Source organism: Parus major, chromosome 1 (genome assembly GCF_001522545.3).
Source record: "Parus major isolate Abel chromosome 1, Parus_major1.1, whole genome shotgun sequence".
Classification (NCBI taxonomy): domain Eukaryota; kingdom Metazoa; phylum Chordata; class Aves; order Passeriformes; family Paridae; genus Parus; species Parus major.
The window spans coordinates 106,324,634-106,343,944 of NC_031768.1; the positions used below are offsets into that span (position 1 = coordinate 106,324,634).

At 35.3% G+C, this 19,311-nt stretch overlaps 1 protein-coding gene across 3 annotated transcripts in view; it reads right to left on the bottom strand.

The window, feature by feature from the left end:
• Positions 1 to 19,311, bottom strand: part of GBE1 (1,4-alpha-glucan branching enzyme 1) — a 103,658-nt gene that overhangs the window by 69,317 nt on the left and 15,030 nt on the right. For all 3 annotated transcript variants that reach the window (XM_033518528.1, XM_033518514.1, XM_033518517.1), the window contains exons 3-6: positions 10,269 to 10,394; positions 8,437 to 8,572; positions 5,754 to 5,844; positions 4,419 to 4,628 (exon numbers count right to left, since the gene is read on the bottom strand). In XM_033518528.1, coding sequence (XP_033374419.1) covers positions 4,419 to 4,628; positions 5,754 to 5,844; positions 8,437 to 8,572; positions 10,269 to 10,394 — 563 coding nt within the window. The remainder of the gene's footprint in view (positions 1 to 4,418; positions 4,629 to 5,753; positions 5,845 to 8,436; positions 8,573 to 10,268; positions 10,395 to 19,311) is intronic.

Here is a 19,311-nt window from a genome sequence, read left to right on the forward strand (position 1 = left end):
TAAATCAATCTCTGACTTTTGTACCAAATTCATCTTCTAAACTGTGAAATAACTCAAAATTTTGCCAAAACACTTAGGTGAGAAGGGTCATAATAGTATTAACAAAACAAAACAAACTAGCCCCTCCCTCCCCCAAGAAAGAAAAAAAACAAAAACAAACAAACAACAAACCAAAAAAGCTCTTAAGGCATCACATGATTTCTGAATTTTAATTCCACCATTATTCCTCTAAAGGCTCACAGAAATATATCAGTATACCTATTGACATTCAGAATTGGATTAAGAGAGAATAGAATCTAACTAAGTCTAATGGAAAAACAGGAAAAGCCTTAAAAGCCAAAACAATATTCTCGGACCTCCACAAGTCTAGAAGGGCAACATTTGCACATTTATTTATGTAGTGCTGTGGGGAAAATCTTTACTAGGTAATATCTCATTCTCCATTATTTTTAGATTATTTTGCCTGATTATTATTTTAGGCATACTTGCTATTTGGAGAAATGAATTTGAATTAAAACACAATCAACCACTCTAGTTGTGATCTCACCTGGTCTCCAGGGTGTACAATATCACTTCTAATGAACCTGACAGCTGAATAACCTTTGAATATGATTCTAAGAGGAAAAAAAATATACATTTTGCTTGTGCAAAATTAATTACAAGTAGAATCCTTATTAAAGATGGGAGGGTGTTTACATGTATTCCAAGAGAGCTACCCTTAACAGGAACACAATAGAGGCCATTAATTTCCTCCAAAATTAACTATACAGTGCCAAGTAGAGTACCAATGCAGAGCTTCTGGCACCCCATTTACACTAAAGTATTTTCCCTGTCATGAATTCAGAGCTAGCAAAGTCACAATATTAAACAGGAATCAAAGTAAATTATATAAAAGTTTGTTTTTCAACAGAAAATATTAAAATCAACTGCTATCCTCACTGAAGCACCATGATTCTGGTTTTAGGGTTGGCTGCTGAGGGAAACAGGATGCACACAGATATAGCCAGACAGGATGGAGATGAGGGAGAGGAAGAGTCACCAAATTAGCATATTTTAGGAAAAAAATGCCCAGTATCTAGATTTTAGAAAAACTCACAAGGTTGTACAAGAGCTATGAAAAATAATAAAGTGAATGCTTATTTTTGGTAGATTTTTAAATCATGGTTTATATGCTTTAATGAAAAAAAGTTAAGCAAAAAGTATTCTATTGGCCAATTGTGTTACCTGCAGGTTCTTACTTCAATGAAATTGAGCTTTTATTCTCCTATGACAACACCATGAACAGAATAATTTTAAAATGCTGTTCACAATTTACAGAAAAGCTCCCTCTTCATACAACACTTGCATGAATATGGATTAAAAACTTAAAACCTAAAAATATGCCTTTATCTTTTTTATGTAGCACTGTGGTGCAAAGATGCAATACCCAGGCTGTCCATTGAACAGGTTTACTATTATTGCTTTTCTTGAAGCTGCTCTCTACTTACATGAATTTTACTAAAAAATAGTACTTAAGTACACAAGGGATATAATCCTTTTTTTTTTTTAGCATGGATATAGATCTTTTGCCACATTCTGCTACAGCAAGTATTCACAGTCCCTTTCACAGACAACTGAATAATCTTGCAAATGCTGTGAGATAAACTTACATCTTGGCTTTCAAAGAAAATGTAGACAGACTAAACTGATAAAGCAACTGTTCCTTAATCTCTTTCACGGTAGAGAATTAGTTTCTCTCAATTCCATAGTGAATTGAGCATTCTTTGCATTTGATGTTTAAGTACCTGCAGATTTAACCTCCCACTACAGAAGGAAAGGGATTTAGTACAAGCTCTGTACAGGATAGAAGGCTCTGCTAGCTGAAGAAATTTCACTCAGCAAGCAAGCTTTTCTGTAGACCATTCAACAGACTGTGTTTGCTGTCATTTATTTGGAGCAAACTTTCAACATCTGCCAGCAACTTGAGTCTCTCTCTCATATTTTTATATTCGCCTCATCCAGACTAGAGCTGCTCATGCACTGCTATGGAAATTAGCCAATACAGATTAATGCCAATACAGACTAAATGGGGATAAAAAAACAACCACCAAACCAAACATTTTCAATGAAATGTCAGTTTGATTCTTTCTCAATTTTTTTTTTTTTTTTGGAAACTGCACACACAGAGAATAGGGGGAAAAGTGCAAGCTATTTTTTAATCAGTTCTGTGAAAGTTACAAGGACCACGAAGGTTATATCTATCTTTTCAGCCTTAAAACATGACTATAAACATACAGAGGATATTTATTGTCTCAGGTATTAGGATGAAAGAATCCCTTAATGACTATAAAAAAGTTCACAGCTCCCTATTATTGAATGAAGAAAGGGTTTCCACAACCATTTGAAAAGAAAACTTCACATTTGTTGTTGCATATCATGAGAGGGTAGGGGTTGGGAAATGACCCTCAGTCACTCTGTGCAGAGCTTCAGTTTCAGTTTCTCTCATCTCTCTCCCTCACAGCTCTTTCCACTCCTCCCTTCCAGCATTCAGTCTGGCACCTATTCCAATGCCATAGCATGAAAAGAAATTCCACAGTACAGGTCAGAACATACCACTGATCCAACCGAGCCATGGAGGCATTTCTTCAGTTCTGAAGAAATATTTAACATTGCCATTTGCAACCTACAAAGGAGCTGGTTGTTTCTCTCACTTATAAATGCCCCCAAACACTCAATACCAGCATCACTTTCCCAGTAGGAAGAACCTGCATCTGCTTGGAACAGAGGAAGGTCCATAACTACATCACGTTGTCTCTCTACAGACACTGGTACTCAAACACTTGTTGGTTACTCATAAGCCTCATGAAATAAAATATGTAATACTATCATATTGATACTAAAGCTTTAAGATTATTTGAAATGTAATTTTTTAATATAAATTTAAAGCTTAATAGGAAAGACTAAACTGCATTTCTTATAATAATAAAATTACAATTCAAAAACTCCCCCTGAAATAACCTGAAAAATTGTCCCAAATAACAAGTAAATAAAGAATAGCTCATTCTACTAAGTACTGAAGTGCACAAATCAGTTTTCACACTGGTCACTTGGTTTATTTGACATTGAGTTCCATTAAACAATTGGCCTATGATATGTAATGTGGCATTTATAATAGTGCAACACAATCATATCTATCTAGTCCATGGCAGTTCAATGCAAGCAAGGGAGAAAAATGGGAAAAACAGGAAATTGAACCTGCAGCACAAAAACCCTAATAACTCAGAGGTTAACAAGGGAGCAGAACTCTGCAGTTGCTCTGTAATGAGCCACCACAGGAACATTCAAATGTAACCTTGAAAGGGTTAAAACAGAACTTTGTAATTGATAAGAAGGTCACAAAACGATGCATTTCAAGGGGAGAAATAAGAGAATTTATCCTGGAAAAATGTGATCAATTCTATATAGAATTTTATTGTGACATGCTTTAAGGAGATTGTGAAGTTACACAAAACTTATTGTGGAATGTTTAGGGAAACAAAGGAAAGGAAAGGGAAGAACCAAGGTGGTTCAGAGATGAACAAACAGAACAAAAATGTGAAAAAGAGACTGAAATAAACTGGCTGATGATGCCTGTTTCTCCATTTAAACCACTGAAACATCCAGCGTACAAGATCAATCTCCTTGCCCCCAATACCTCAAATAATACAGAGTGAATTGTGCTAAATACTAACACAGAGAATACCGTGTTAAATACTAATAATCATCTGGAATTAATAAGTGTTTTGACATGCACTATATTTATACTGGTTAACTAAGCTTGCCCAAACTGGGTCTCCAGAACTGTCTACTGAAAATGACCTCTGCTCTGTATTAACTGTTGATTGACCTCCAGAAGCTCTTTGAAATGGAGCTAGTTGTCCTGGGGGGAAACATTTCCTACATTTCAACAGCCTGACAGTTTGTCAATAAATTTACAGACCTTACAAGTTTTCATCAGCTTTTCTTATTATTTTATTTTTATATAACATCATAATCTATTGTATATATGCAACATGTTATATACATAGCAGGAAAATATTAATATATTCTAGAATGAATATAATACATTATATATTCCTATATAACATATATTTAAATTGACATTTATATAGAAATATATTTTTATATATAAATAACTGCACCATTATATAATACATACAATGCACATGGTATATAACATGCACACAGGTAGCAATAGATGACAGGAAAATAACAAAATTGAAATACTACCATTTAGTGTTAGATTTGAAGCACTCGGGCAAGTAGAGGAATTGAACTCCACAAACTGCAACTGTTAAACAATCCAAAGGACTTTACCAGTTTGGTGAGGAGTATAGTTTTAACAGAATTGCTGTGAAATAATAACTATTAGCACAGCTGAAGTGATGTTTTATACTCACTTTGCATAGTCAAAGAGCCTGCTGTCCCAGAGCTGGTGATTGCCTCTATATCCAGAATGGAAGAAACAAGAATCTGTACCATCAAACTGGTTGAGACCATCCTCTGAGTTTTTTGAGGCGTGGCTGTGCACCACATCAAGCAGGACTGTGATGCCCATTGAGTGAGCAACGTCGATCATTTCCTTCAGGTCGTCAGGAGTTCCGTACCGGCTGTCAAAACGCAACGAGGTACAATCAGGATTTCTGCTGGCAATACTCAACTTTCAGCATGGAAACTACATGAAAGTCAGCAGTTCTTCATCACCTGCTTTACAGATGTACACAGGTTATTCTTTTCAGCTTATTAAGCGGTAGCTACTGCTTACAAACTAACATTTCAGACCATTTTTTCATTGTAAGAATGCCATCATCCACACAGCACTTCTCAGATGTAGATTCAGTTTTCTTCTTCCCTTTTTAATGATACATAAAATTTAGCACAGAAGATAACAGATACAACTTAAAGCTGCTACTTAATATCAAACACTTCCTTAGTTCATAAAGGACAAGAATTTATTCATATTGCTGGAATAAAGTAACACAATTATTACAGAAGTAAATGTACAGCCACAAAGCCCAAAAAATACATCATCTGCTGTTTTCCTGCTTAATTCTTTGGTTTAGGTACCGCCATGTTCTTTTTTTAAATAAAGATTTTTGTCTTCTGTGCCCTACACATCTTGTTTTCAATGAATTAAGCCAGTTAAAAACTTCCTATCTAAATTCAGCCAGGTTGCCACTTGAGCTGCTCTAAGATTAAAAATTAAAAATAAAAAAAATAAAAAAAAGTCTTCAACATTTATCATAATTTTCTTAACAACTCCCTGAATTAATTTCTCATGTAATTTCATCCTATGCCTCAAATCTTAGTCTGATACAAGTTTGTAAGGAAAAGGGACACAAAACACATAAAACCATGATTTTGATCAAGTTCACTATGAACAGTGTATAGTTTGTCATAAAAGAAAGCCCTACACATCCTGTTTGTTACTGCCAAGAATTCCACAACCCCAAACCCACGCATAAAGACTGCTGGAGGTGGATTACCTGGAATATGCTATGGCAGCTGAAGTTATTCATAAACTCTTTGTCTGCATCCTATCCAAAGTGTTTCACAGAGCAGCTGATCACTGTGCCAAATTGATTTCACATTTAAGAGGAAGGTAGAGCAAATACCTAAGCCATTGCTTCCCCTTATACATTTTCTTGCAAACACACACCTGCACACAATACTGATTTCAATGGATGGGAAGGATGGGAAAAGAACAGAGAAGATGCTGGAGTACTTAAACCTACCTTGATGCTGCAAAGAAACTTGTGACCTGATAACCAAAACTGGCATAGTACGCATGCTCCATAATAGCCATCAGCTGGACACAGTTATAGCCTGTAATAAAAACAAATATAACAAACAAATGCCTAAAAGATAGTTAAAAGAGTATTCAATACCTGTAACATATCCATTCCAGTCTTCTCTCATTTTAGCTGCCTCTCACCCTAATGGTTAATACCTAAAGATTCAGTAACTTTTACAAAACAATTCTAGCTAATAGTTTATAATTATGTGATCTCCATTACAAATGAAACAGTCCATCTGTCAAGTGATCTACACATATTGAATCTCCCAGATGTAGACAGAAGTAAGTGTAATCCTTATTTAGCTTCAGAATATTAGCTATGCTAACCTGCATGTCCTGAACTGCTTCAGCTTTATACACTTGCAGTCAGGGGGTCTAGGGCACTGGCTACACATACCATGACAAAATTACAGGATGGTTTGGGTTGGAAGGGAACCTAGAAGATCCTCTAGTTCCCACTCCTCTGCCATGGGCAACAACACTTTCTACTAGACCAGATTGCTCAGCACCCCTTTTCAAGGGATGGGACATCTGTAACTTCTCTGAGTAACCTATTCCAGTTCCTCACCACCCTCACAGTAAAGAATTTCTTCCTAAAGTCCAACCTAAATACACTCTCCTTCAATCTGAGGCCACCCCACCCCTGGTGTCCACTTGGACATCAAGCCATTGACTGAAACTCTTAAGTGTGACCATCCTGCTAATTCCTTATTCACCAAGTGGCCCATCTATCAGACCCACATCTCTCCACCTTAGAGACAATATTGTAACTCCATGCCATATGACATCTTCTTTTTATACCATCAAAATCACTTTTTTCCAACTTTAATAATTATTTCTTCCAAAATAAAAAAGCCTTCCAAAAAGAGAAAACACAACTGTAATGTGCTTTTATTCCAAGTTCACCCAAGAGCCAAAGCAGTCCAGGAGGGCTGGGGGACAACACTGCATTGCCTCACCTCAGATATCTCAGTGCATTCTTAAAGAAGGAATTCTAAAGAATCAGATTTTATCTACAGGCTATTAGGACTCATACCACCATCACTTCATTGCTTGAAGAAAACCTTCACTTCATTTACAGTTTCAACAAGATGCTGTGGAATTTTTTATTCTTCCTGTTTTTTATAGCTGTGGCATTTAAAACCAGAGCTATTATTAGAAGACAGTGGTGTGAGCTCAGCAATTTGTCAGATTCATTGCTGGTTTATATTTCAGGCTTGTTGTACTTATTTTTATTTACAGCATTTTTATAAATAAACAGCAACATTGTATCAAATTAATCTCATTCAATTTGCTTGCTACTTATTTTGCTATTTGTCATGCACATATTTCTACAAACTATTAATATATTAGAGTTCTCACACAGTGATGTCTTTAAGCTTGTCCTAAAAGGACACTCCAAAACTGAATCTAGCAGACCTTAAAAATGTATTTTTTTTAAAAAAACTTCATTCCCATTACATTTACTTAATGTAAACAAGATGGAACATTAGTTATAATTTTATATACCCTAAACTTGATATTGCTTTTATTATTTGGTGTATCAGCCTTTTCATGACATTTCTCCACAAAGAAAAAAATTGTAGGCAAAGCAGAATGCTTTCCTAACTCTGTAAATCCTATTAACTTCCTGGGAAAAGTGAAATCCCTAATCAGTAAGGAGTCACAGATATATAATGTAAAATCCAAAATTGGATTTTTATTAAAGAGTTCCAGATGTGCAAACTCCCTCATCTCACCTGCAAGCTCAACTCTACCAAAAGGCAAAAGCCATGAAACACTGACTTAACAAGTAAAGCTACAAGAAAATGTCTTCTTCAGGCACTCTTAAATAAAATAAAATTTTAAAAAATCAAACACAAACACAACCACCATCCACAGAGGCTTCAGCTACAGAAGTCATGATTATTTTACAGCAATGTAAAATATATACCTCATCACAAGGCAGTAGAGGCAGTAAGTTCTAACATTGTCCATTACAAAAACAGTGCAAAGACACCATGGGAAGAAATAATTAAAGTGAAATTGAAGTGAACAGTTTTGCTTTGCTTCCTGAGATAAGGGTACCAGCTCTTTCAAACATCCTCTCCTATATACTAGAAGTTCTTTTCCTGAGGAAGGTCTTTCATATTTAAAGTTTCTTTGTTCTGATACTTCAGAATTACTGTTCAGGTATGAAAGAAGTCTAGCATGCCTATTCTGGCAAAACAAAGAAGAACTATCCAGGTAATTCTTTTGTCTTTCCTTAGAACTAAGCTTTACACTAGTAGAACCAATTAAGAATGAAGTATTTTCTGAAGACTGTCACAAAAACAGGTCCTTTTTCATGCTGAAAGTAAATCATGCCAAAAGCAAATTACCTTGTAATACTTATCTGACCTTTAGCAATCATCTTTTACTTAAAAATCTGGAATGGACTTTGATTCACATATCCTTTTTCAGTCTTTCTTTATTCTCCATAGATTCCACTTGTTTATAATTTCTGCTTGCCTAAGAATCTATTTTCATAGTATGTGTAACTGGGAAATGCAAAAAATACCTCTAGATACTTGACAGTTATCTTTTCTAACAAGCACAGGCACATAAAAATTAACTCTGCAAGCATTTCTGGTATTACTTACCAAGGTCCTTTATTCTAGGTAGTACATTGTATGTGAAGTTTTTGTAAGAAGCTACTTTTCCTTCTGGGGAAGCAATGCCCACATGAGATTCATAGATTCTTAGGCTTTTTAATCTCTTGGGAGAAGGATTCTTATGCTATAAGGAAAAAAATTAGAGTTGTCATTAGGAACAGCTTAGGAGTGTTGTCATAATCACATGATTTGCACAACAACAAAAACAATTTAAGGTTTATTTTGTTTTTCCTCTAAGACCATTCTAAACATTTCAGAAGCAATTTACCCTTTTAAACTGTTAACGCAAATGTCTGTTTGAAATTAGCATCCTTTATGAACAAGAAACTGGATATTCATGATTCAACACTTTTCTCATACTCCTCAAATTACAGTTCAGTGTTCAAACTGATAGTAGCCACGCCATTTGATGTCCTTCTGAATCACTATGAAGCTTATTGGAAAATAGAGAAAACAGTAAGATAGGTTTTTATTTTTAAGCAAACCTGCTTTCTGCAGGTATGTGAAATTGCTGCTTTCTCTTAACTGAAATTTATAGATTATTCCTAAAGAATACAGTTTCACAGCACAGAATCACCTATATTCTAATTACTTAGGATTAAAATATAATTTAAAAATCCCAACTCTGTAGATGAGTACACAGCATTTCTGGATGGGTGAAAATATTTGAAGAATACAGAGGCCATTGAAGTTAAAATCCTATTTGTTAGTTTATTATTCAGGTGAAATTTTGAGAAGGTAGAACAAAACTAGTTGAACACACACATGTAAACCGAAATTAAAGGAACAATTTGAAGAACAAAACTACTGTTTGAGGCCTGTTACCTGAGGTTTATTTCCATTAAACACCTCAACTATTCATAAAAGATTTGTTTGGTTTTTTTCAGTAAGTCTTTGTCTGCACCCAGAAGTTCTGGCCTCTTTTTCATTCTAGGTCATCCCAATCACTACGTTTCCAAATACCTTCCCATTCCTTTTCTTGATGACACTGAGATGTCACACAGCATCATACACAGAGCAGGCCACTAAGTTGATAAAAACTACACACTTTAATAAAAGTTAGTGTACATCATGTTATCTATTTTTAAAGAAAATCTTTTCCATGCCAGTAACCTTTTCTCTCTCAAGCAGTTGCTTCATAAGTTGAGGTGGATGAGAAAATTTAACTCAAAATAGAGGCTACAGAATCTCTAATATAAACCACTGCATACCATTTTTCAGGGAAAACATGAAAAGCTTTAATATGAAACAACATCACTCACACAGTCTGAAGTTTCCAAATGTTCTCCTAGGGTATTTTTCATACATCATGCAAAGAGCTCTCTCCCTTACAGCAGTGCATGAGAAGAAAGAGGGCTTTAAATTCAGTAACAGAATTTTCCTGATACAAAGAAACCAGGATTTGACTGGAGCATGGGCACCTCATTTTGGAAGTTTTTTTTCTGGCTTCATGGAATATTATCCTAGTGTTGAGTAGTGAATATTGCATTTGCAGATAACTAAATCCAGTACTGGTAATTCCCTACCCTCCTCCCCACCAGAAACAGCCATCTTGTCCCAGAATATCTGTCAATCTTGCCTAACAGGTGGTAAACCAAGTCTAAAATACCACATTAATATATATTATATATACTAGAGGAGGCTGAAAAAGCAGCTAAAAAATATCCATCATTAAAGTCATTTATTTCTGTCAAAGCCATGAACAAAAGCCCTTCATCTCTCAGCTGTTTTAACTAGTTTGCTCTCTCCTTTTATTTTCCTCCAAACAGGGATACAAAGATAACATGATACACCTCTTGAAAATAAAATTGAAGCCTTACTATATATGACTGTGGTGGATTCCAGTGAACCCAATCGTAATTCACTTTGTCTTCATCACGGACCACATATCTTGCCCAGGGTGAAATACGATAGAGGAGGGCGCCGTTTTGAGCACGAATCACCACCTATAAAATAACACAACATATGCAGGCAGTCACTTATAACTCATAGAATGCCTTCTATGCAAGCCACAGCACAGAATGAAATAGTAGACTACACAGAAATTTAATTTAAAGAACACACAAACACACAATGCAAGTCAAGAGAAGGAAGAACGACCCTGCTCGCAGGGATGATTTGCAAAGGGACAGTAAACCAGACGTGTCAGACAGGAGTGATGTTCACCAGCAAGAGCTGAAAGGTGAGAATATATATAAGCTCTACATAAGTGATGGGAGAAGAAGTGTTCCCAAATGGATTTCTGTTAGGTTTGCTAATTACCCCTGTCATTGTTATTTCCTTTCCATGTTCTTATAAATTTAAATAGACATGCAGAATAATGTCATTAGGATGAGAACTGTGATTTGTTTAACTTGGCAAACAAACAATCTAGTAAGGCAGTTTTAATATCTTAATTCCATCTTTTTTTTTTTTTTTTTTCCATGCTCTGTGAGTCCTTAACAATGTCACATAGCCCGGAACCACAGATAACACAAAAAGCACACGACAGTTTTTGGGTCAAGGCAAAGAGAAAGAGTTCTGCCTCTCTCACATCCTCCCACCCCACCTCCCCTCTCCTCAGCACAGAAGGAACAGCACCACTCTGGTTTTGCTTGGTATCTTGGCTGCCACTAAAACAGTAACACAGATGGTTTGCAAATTTAAAACCTAGAAATGTACAAGCAAGTGAAAGCACGGAATTCTTAATTCTGCTTTTTTTAAGGAAGTGATGACTGAGGCATTTTAGTTTGATTGTTGGTCTTACAGGGGGTTTTTTGGGTTTTTTTTTCAGAAAAACTATGAAATTATAAGAAACCTCAAATGAAAAGGGAAAGGGGTTGAGGTTTTTTCCACTCCTTTCTCTTTTTTTGTTATAAAAAAGTGACTTGTCTTTGCTCTCAATTCCAAACAGGTAGTCTGGAAGAAGAAATTATCAAAGAACGGCCTTTTCGCTTCTGGCAAGTATCTTTAATTGTTTTGATAGATTATCTGTATCCTTAACCCAATCATGGAAGAAGGCAGAATCACAGAATCATGTTTAGTTGAAAGGGGCCTTTAAAAGGTCATCTAGACCAACAGAGAAGAAAATATGTATATGCAGATGGTTAATGAAAGTTAATAGAATAAGGCGAGGAAGTACAATTGCTGTGCCTCAGTACACAATAGTATAACTCCAACAATTCAAAATAGGTTTTATAAGATGGAGTAACTGATACCAAAAACCTCACCAGAAAAAGTGGAGAGAGTTATTGCAAACACTGTAAAGTTGCATGGAAAATTTATTCTGTTAGCTGCGCTAGCAAAGCTGACCCAAAGAGTATTTCTGCAAATTATATCAATACTGTGAAGATCCTCCTTGCTGATAGCATTGACAATTTGCAAATTACTCTTAAAATATTAAAACTTATCTCCTCTCTCTAATATCACACTTCTGATGGTGCTATTTCCTCTTTTATTATTTTGTCCCAATTTACCCATCACAGAAATAAGATGATTACTTCATATAATAACCTACTCATCTTGGCATTCCTTTTTTTCTAATATTTTAGCATAATTCATACTAGACAGGCTTATGAAGGGTGGGCACATTTAAGAAATGTGAAGTAATTAATCTACATTCAGAACATTAATTAGCTGTAGTACTGGTTTAATCCAGAAATTATACTGGAGGGGGGAAAAGTAAATGTCTTTATTGTGATATATTAATCCAGTCACGTACTGTCTTTAATTAAAACCATTAAGCAAAGAAAAAGTTAGGAAAAGATACTAGAAAGCCATTTAAATGACTAACCAGTTATTTCACCTTTTCAACTTACACCTCCACAGTTATACTGCCCAACTAATCTCTGTATCCCATCCTTCTGACAAAGTATAAGAACTTCTGTTGTTCTGTAGTCATTTAAATTGACCTTATTTTCCCCCATTTGTGAGGCACCAGTGCATTTAATTTACCATTTATTCAGAAGCCATTTTGTTCAAGTGCTAGTTTTGCGTTTATTCAAAACACCTACAAAGCCAAATTTAAGGGTTACACTTTTCAGGAATTGACAGACTTACAGGAAGTTGTACAAGTTTCACAGACACAATAGATAATAAATACATTTATTTGTCATATCATGATAGTAATAATGTAGAGCCATAAACAAGTGGAGGAAATTTACAGTTCAAAGGGTTGGGTCTACACAGTTGAACAGTGTTAAATAGAATCTGCTCTATTTTAAGGCACACAACCTAAATATTTGGGTTCATTCATTTTAAAACTTTGTTTTCAGTTCTATTATACAAACACATAAGAAAACTCCCATGCTCAAAAGAAAAGGATATCCCAGAATCACTAGGCTGGAGGAGACCTTTAAGATTACAGAGTCCAGTCCAAGATACATTTATCCAACAATAAAAGTAATGAAATGTAACCATGCAAATATCAGAAAATATCAAAAAAGTGGGGAAGCAATTATTTTAATCAAGTAGTCAGAAAATTTATTTGTTGCTTTCTTTACAGTATAGATGATCTTCAGAAATATTTTTCAAATATATCTAGCCATGGCTATAGATCAACCTTACCCCTACAGTAAAAACCTGAAGTTGTCTCATTTATTGCCATAATTTTTGAGTATTATGGGCTTTGCACCCAGAAAGCAGAGTCAAGGAAAACAATTATTACAACACCAGAGCTGTAAAGTTGAATTCTTCTCTGGTTTGTAGAAGCATAACTAAGTGTCCTTACAGATAAATCAAGTGATCCCTGGCAATTTCAATTCTTAGTTGCTATGCTTGTTTAATACTTTACTTAATTTTATGTGAATACTATTTACAAAGTCTCTCCTAGGCTTAATTATCAAGCTCTGTACTCAATCATCTTATTCCTCTCTCCTGACATTGTATAAAGTTTTATTAATAAAGTTAGAAATAAAAAGACTCCAAATAATGTTTTCTGAAGTTTCTTGAGCCAGAGCTCTCATATCACCATGCTTAGCTGAAGCATGAGCAAAGGAACTGGAAAAATCTGAATGGCACCACAAAACAAATAGCAATTCAGCCCAAGACTAACAAATATAACTCTAATGCAAACAGTCTGACTGCTTTAATTCCCATATATGCTTTGCTATTTCTTGAAACAATTGCATATCAGTAAAAGTCATAATAAAATGTGTAAAAATATAAAGCACACACAAAACAAAGATATGTGAAAACTCAGGCTCCACTCACCCCAAATTACAACATGTGGTCCCTTCTCTGCAGTGTCCAGATATAAAAGTTAGCTGCTGTGTATACTTTACATATGCTGTTACAGATTTTACATGGATAAAGAATACTGAATACAGACATTACACAGCGCCTTGGGAAAAGTACCTATCAATCAGCTTAACAGGTATTGTACTTTTCCTCAAAATTAGTTTGAAATGAGTAAAAACAAATTCATAAAAGTTGCAGCCTAACTAGCTACTACTTAGTTCATCAAGACTTTATACCTGACTCTACATTTTGTAATTAACTCAAAACTTGTTCCTTAAAGAACAGATATTAAACCATGATGTACATGAAATTAAGCTTTTTCAAACTGGCCTTGGGATTTACCAACTTCATTTTCACAAGGCATGTCCCAATCATTCCTCAATGTATATGAGGAGGCACATCCCACCATTTGATATAAAAAAGTCCAGCCCCCATTAAGTAAAGCTTTTAAAAATGCATACTGTTATAGCATGAAACACATGTCAAGTGAGCCAAGCACACTGACAAAAGCTTAGCCCCTCATCACAAGTAACCTCTTACAGTTACTTAGACTTCAGTTAAAAAAAATCCTAGGTAAAAATAATCCCTGTATTTCTGATCCTATTATTACAGAAAACACTCCAACAAGAGGAAAAGTGCAAGGGAAAAAATGGAAATCCAAGTTTCTGACACAAATATATCCTCCTCAATACATTAAAAACCAGCAAAAACTGTCTAAGAAGAAACTGGTATCTCAAAAGAATTACATTTACACTGCCCAAATTTAGACAGAATGAAATAAAGACAAAATAACAGCTGTAAACATATAATAAAATAAGATAAAATAACAGCTTGCCACCATCTACATTAACCACCTCTTTGTGTGAAATATGAGATAAATATATTATCAAACCATATAGTACATGGATGACATCATGATTTTTTTTGTGTCTGTGAGTCAAGAGGGAAGGGTTTAAAACAGCAAGCCTGTTTAGAACTCTGTCCAAAAGAGGTTTTCTTCCCCTGTTTCCAGAGTCTCCATGATGGCTTTCCCATTGGAAACTTCTAACACAAGAATGTAGGAAATTCAAAGTAAATTATGCTGAATTTGCCTACATCAACTTTACAAATAGCTCACCTAAATAGTTTAGGGTTTTTCCCCACCACTCCTAGAGGTAAACATTCAAAATCCTTGATGAGACCTTTCAATGTCACATGATTCTGGCTTCCAAGTCAGATATAAATACATGTAAATAAATGGTCTCACAGAAATAAGTGTCAGGAAGACAGAATGAAAACGTCCTTTAAAACCTGACATTAAAAAGTCAATTTGCTCTAAAAATGGACATGACACAGACACACAATTTATGTAAGTACAACTGCAAAACAACAGAAGTGAAGACCTTAACCTACACTGTACATCTTTGGTATATAAAGGTTAAAAATCTATGTTTGGTATTCATTTTCCATTATAGGGATGTTGGGTGTATTTTCAAAGTCTCTGTCTGAAGTGTTCAGCATCTTCAAGTTTAGCATCCCAAACCACTGTAATAAGTGTTGTGGATTTCATAGATGAGTACACCCAACATAGAAAAAAAAATGACTTTAAACCTGAGTTTTATGGCATCAGTGCTCCTAAGTGATTAATTCTGAAGATCTTTCAGATCTAAATAAAAAACACTAGAAAAACAAATGTATGGCTGCAGTCAGAGGAAACATAACCAACAAAGGCTGGCTTTGAAGGTATGTAAAAACTGGTGTGCAAAATTCCACTGCAATTTTCCAAATGCTGGACTACCAGAAGACAAAGCAGGACCTAAATCTCACAAAAAACATTAGTACCGAAGTGACAACGTGTTCCATGTCTGTCCACTAGAGGATAGGAAATTTATGGAATGGGGAGTAAGTTGTAGGATAAAACCAAATATAGGGGTTATGAGTCTGTTTGATGATGTTTAAAACTCTCAAAAGCAGTTTATTACAGTTAAGGGGAAACCATCACTCTGAGGTCAGTCCAGTATCATAAAGAAAACCCAGTAACACATAGGAGCAATTCAGGAGCTGAAATAGGTCTCATTTAATGTAATGATGCTGCCAATGCAAGACAAGTGAGATTGAGAGGCCCTGATTTTTCAGGCATTTGAGACTCTTGGGTAATCCTATTATTCTGCCTTTCCAAAATAACACAGGCCTTTTAGATCACCCACAGTACATCCAGCAACTCCTTCTGGATGTCTTGGGGCATTTAAAGGAAAACTCTGTGCTTATATTCAGACAATTTTCAACCTACTGTGACTCAGGGAAATCTGCTGGCTTTATATGTGCAGACACCACACATTTCTTTTAGGCAATCTATAATGATAAAAAAGTATGAAAGGTTCACAACAAATTTAAAAGCTTTGTCATAAGTACAAATAGAGATAAAATGTAAATCCACGTGTAAAAATGGAGTTTAATGTGGCTGTGCTATTGTTATGACAGATGAAACTCTGCAGCAACAGGCCACAAACTACCACATTTAAAATTCATATATGCTTATAGATATTTTTTTTTCTATTTTTGTGCTTGGCTACCTTCATCTTCTCTTCACATCAGCTCCATTTGGCTACCCCAGCTCCCAGTGTACACACACAAAGATCTTCAGAACAGTGTGAGAGACTAATTCAAGGGACAGTTGCACAAGATCAGACAACTTCTCTGCTCAGCAACCAGTCCTTTAGCTTTCAGTTCCTACATCTAAAGCAGACTTCAAATCCATACATGAGCATTTCATTTAATTATGATGTGCTCCCATAAGGTGTCTGCCTCTGTTTCCACTAATTAGGAGACAGGCTCAAACATAAGAAATAAAAAAGCCATGCTGTCATTTCTTATTTTTTCAGAAATTTATTTTGATTTAAAAGTATAATCTTCTGAACCAGTTCTTTAAAAATATATATAAAGAATTTAGACGTATTTTTGCTGTTTGAGAAATTTGTTAGAGAATGGTTTATAATTTCTACTTGAGCTGGGGAAAGGAAAATGATGAAATGATAACTAAATAACTGATGAATATATGCAAGCCAATAAATTGCTCTGAAACACTGTATTATTATTTCATTACTTTAATAGCTTGAAAATGCTTAGAATCATTCTTGGTATATGTGGCTTTTAATACAATGATGAAATTAAATTGGCCATCAAACCAACAATAGCTAATAAAAAGAGAGTGGACTAGCTTTAATATAAATATGGAAATGCCAGCAACTTGTAATATAAGGGCAATAAGCTATTATTTCAGTATTTTACAACCTACAGTATTTCATTAGCCTCAGATCTATTCATTTCTGACACAAAATTATCCAAATAGGAAAGCCACAGGAATACAGGTAGAAACACCATCTCAATAACATGCATCTGACTTAAAAGCAGCTTCAACTCAAACATAAAATGTGGGCAGGATAAGCTCTTAAAAACTCTCTAGAAAGTTTATATTAGATGCTGTGATAACAAGGTTTTTCTACTACATGAAATTTACTAGAAATTTAGCATCAAGGTATTTCCCTCCCTCAGTTGTTCTAAAAGTACATGAAAATGGAAAACAACTGCTTGAATACCAAGATTTTTTTAGTATAATGTGCACTGTAGAAAACAAAGTTAATATTTTTACTTTTGCTGTAGATAATAGGGTAACGAAGAAAAAAAGCGCTACAAATTTATGAGAATACAAAAAAACCTGACTCAATATACTTTGAACACATTGCTGATGTAAGAAAAACTGGTCTTAAATTTTATTCTATAAATGCTGTTCAGTTTCAAAGACAGGTCCTGCATTCAAGACACCAATAAAATCCTACTATTCTTTTCCTTAAATTGTACATCCTTTTTCAAACACCCTCAAGTTGCTCCAGAAACAGAATCAGAGTTGTTTAGGTTGGAAAAGACCATAGAGTCCTACAGCTAGCCCAGCACTGTGTTCACCACTAAACCATATTCCCAAGCCATATTCCATGTCTTTTCTCGAAAACTTCTGAGGATGGCAACTCCATGACTTCCCTGTTCCAATGCATGACCACCCCTTGCTAATATCCAATCTACACCTCTTCCAGAACAACTGGAGGAAATTTCCTCTTTGTCCTGTCATTTGTTGCCTGGTGAGAAAAGACCCACTCCCACTGTACTGCAATTTATCAGCTGAGAGGTGATAAATTTCCTTTTTACCTTTCCCTGTACACCCCCAGCTGTGCTATTCATGCACAAAGACTGAACCCTGACTGTAGCACCCAGGATAGAACACACAGTTCTGAGGATCTTTTGCCAGTGGACAGTGTAAACTGAGGCCATTTATGACAGCAAATAAAATTACATCACCCCCTCAGGAACACACAGAGGAGCTCATCTCTTTCTATCAGGTCAGCACTGATTTGTGAGAGAAGCACTGGAATCTAGAGGCAGTACTTCAGTAATTAATGTTAATTACTTTGGTATGTTGGTTCTTAACGCATAGGACCACAGCAGAATACTCTGATAACACAGGGCAACCTGCTGCGGAGCCCAGGACTGGAATCCTGAGTTTCTTGTCTGAAAGTTCACTTTCAAGCCTGATAAAAATTTGGGATGCAACAACATGGCAAAGAGCATTATTCTGTAATTGTCTCACTTTACCTGACAGATTTTTAGAGGCCAGATAATTTTTTCACTTTAATAGCTTCAGAAATAGAAGGCAAGAAATGAAGAAGCAAACACAGCTTCTGCACTGTGCCTTGCTCTTCTTGCTCCTGCACAGGAGTCAGAAGGTCTTCAACACTTCAGCTTCCCCAGCCCAGGAGTACCTTCCCAAATAAACTTTCACCCAAACTGGTGGGGCAAGAAGCATGGAAAATGGGAGATCTTTCCAGAACTCAACTTCCCCTGAAAAACTTTACCATACTGTATTCATATACAGTATGCTCCAAATAACCAAGAAATCTAGTGTATCTGTCAAGGTGCTTGTAGACTGAAGTTATTTCCTTACTGTGAATTGATTATAAACCTTGAAATGAAATTTTGGAAAGAATGGACAGCATGTTGCTTCTTCCAGGCTGTTCTCCTTCCTAAATTGCAAATTGGTTACAGTGGAAAGAAAAAGTAATAGAACACTAGTCACATTATTTGTTCCCCAGCTTTATTTTCCTGATCAATTTATGATTACTCAAAACTAAGTCAGTTGATACAAAGTTGTCTGGTTTGCTTTTTCTTCCTGTTTGCTGAAAAAGAAACCTGGTAAAGGGATGAGCATTTCAATCAAATATTGAAAAAATATTGTTTAATTATCAAACATAACAGTACTTTTTAGGTGGTTTACATGTTTCACAAAGTTCTGCAGACAAATTTGTGCCATTCAAAAATCATGGGAGAGAGATTTATTTGCTCTGTAAATATATCACAACATCAGCTATTACAATCTAAACTCATGGATATTAAATATTTGTTCACAATTCCCCCTTGTTTCCCCTTCCCTTATCCCTCAAGAAAAGAAAATAAATTAGGACTAAATTACAATCAAGATATGAAAGAGGCAAAAGCCTATCTTCTAAGCCAAGTCCTGAAGTCATGCCTTGATTTTCCAAAAGAGGGAGATGCAGCTCCATTTGTGATTTAAGTATTTTAATTGCATTGAAGAACTTCTGAACATCTTTAACTAGTTTA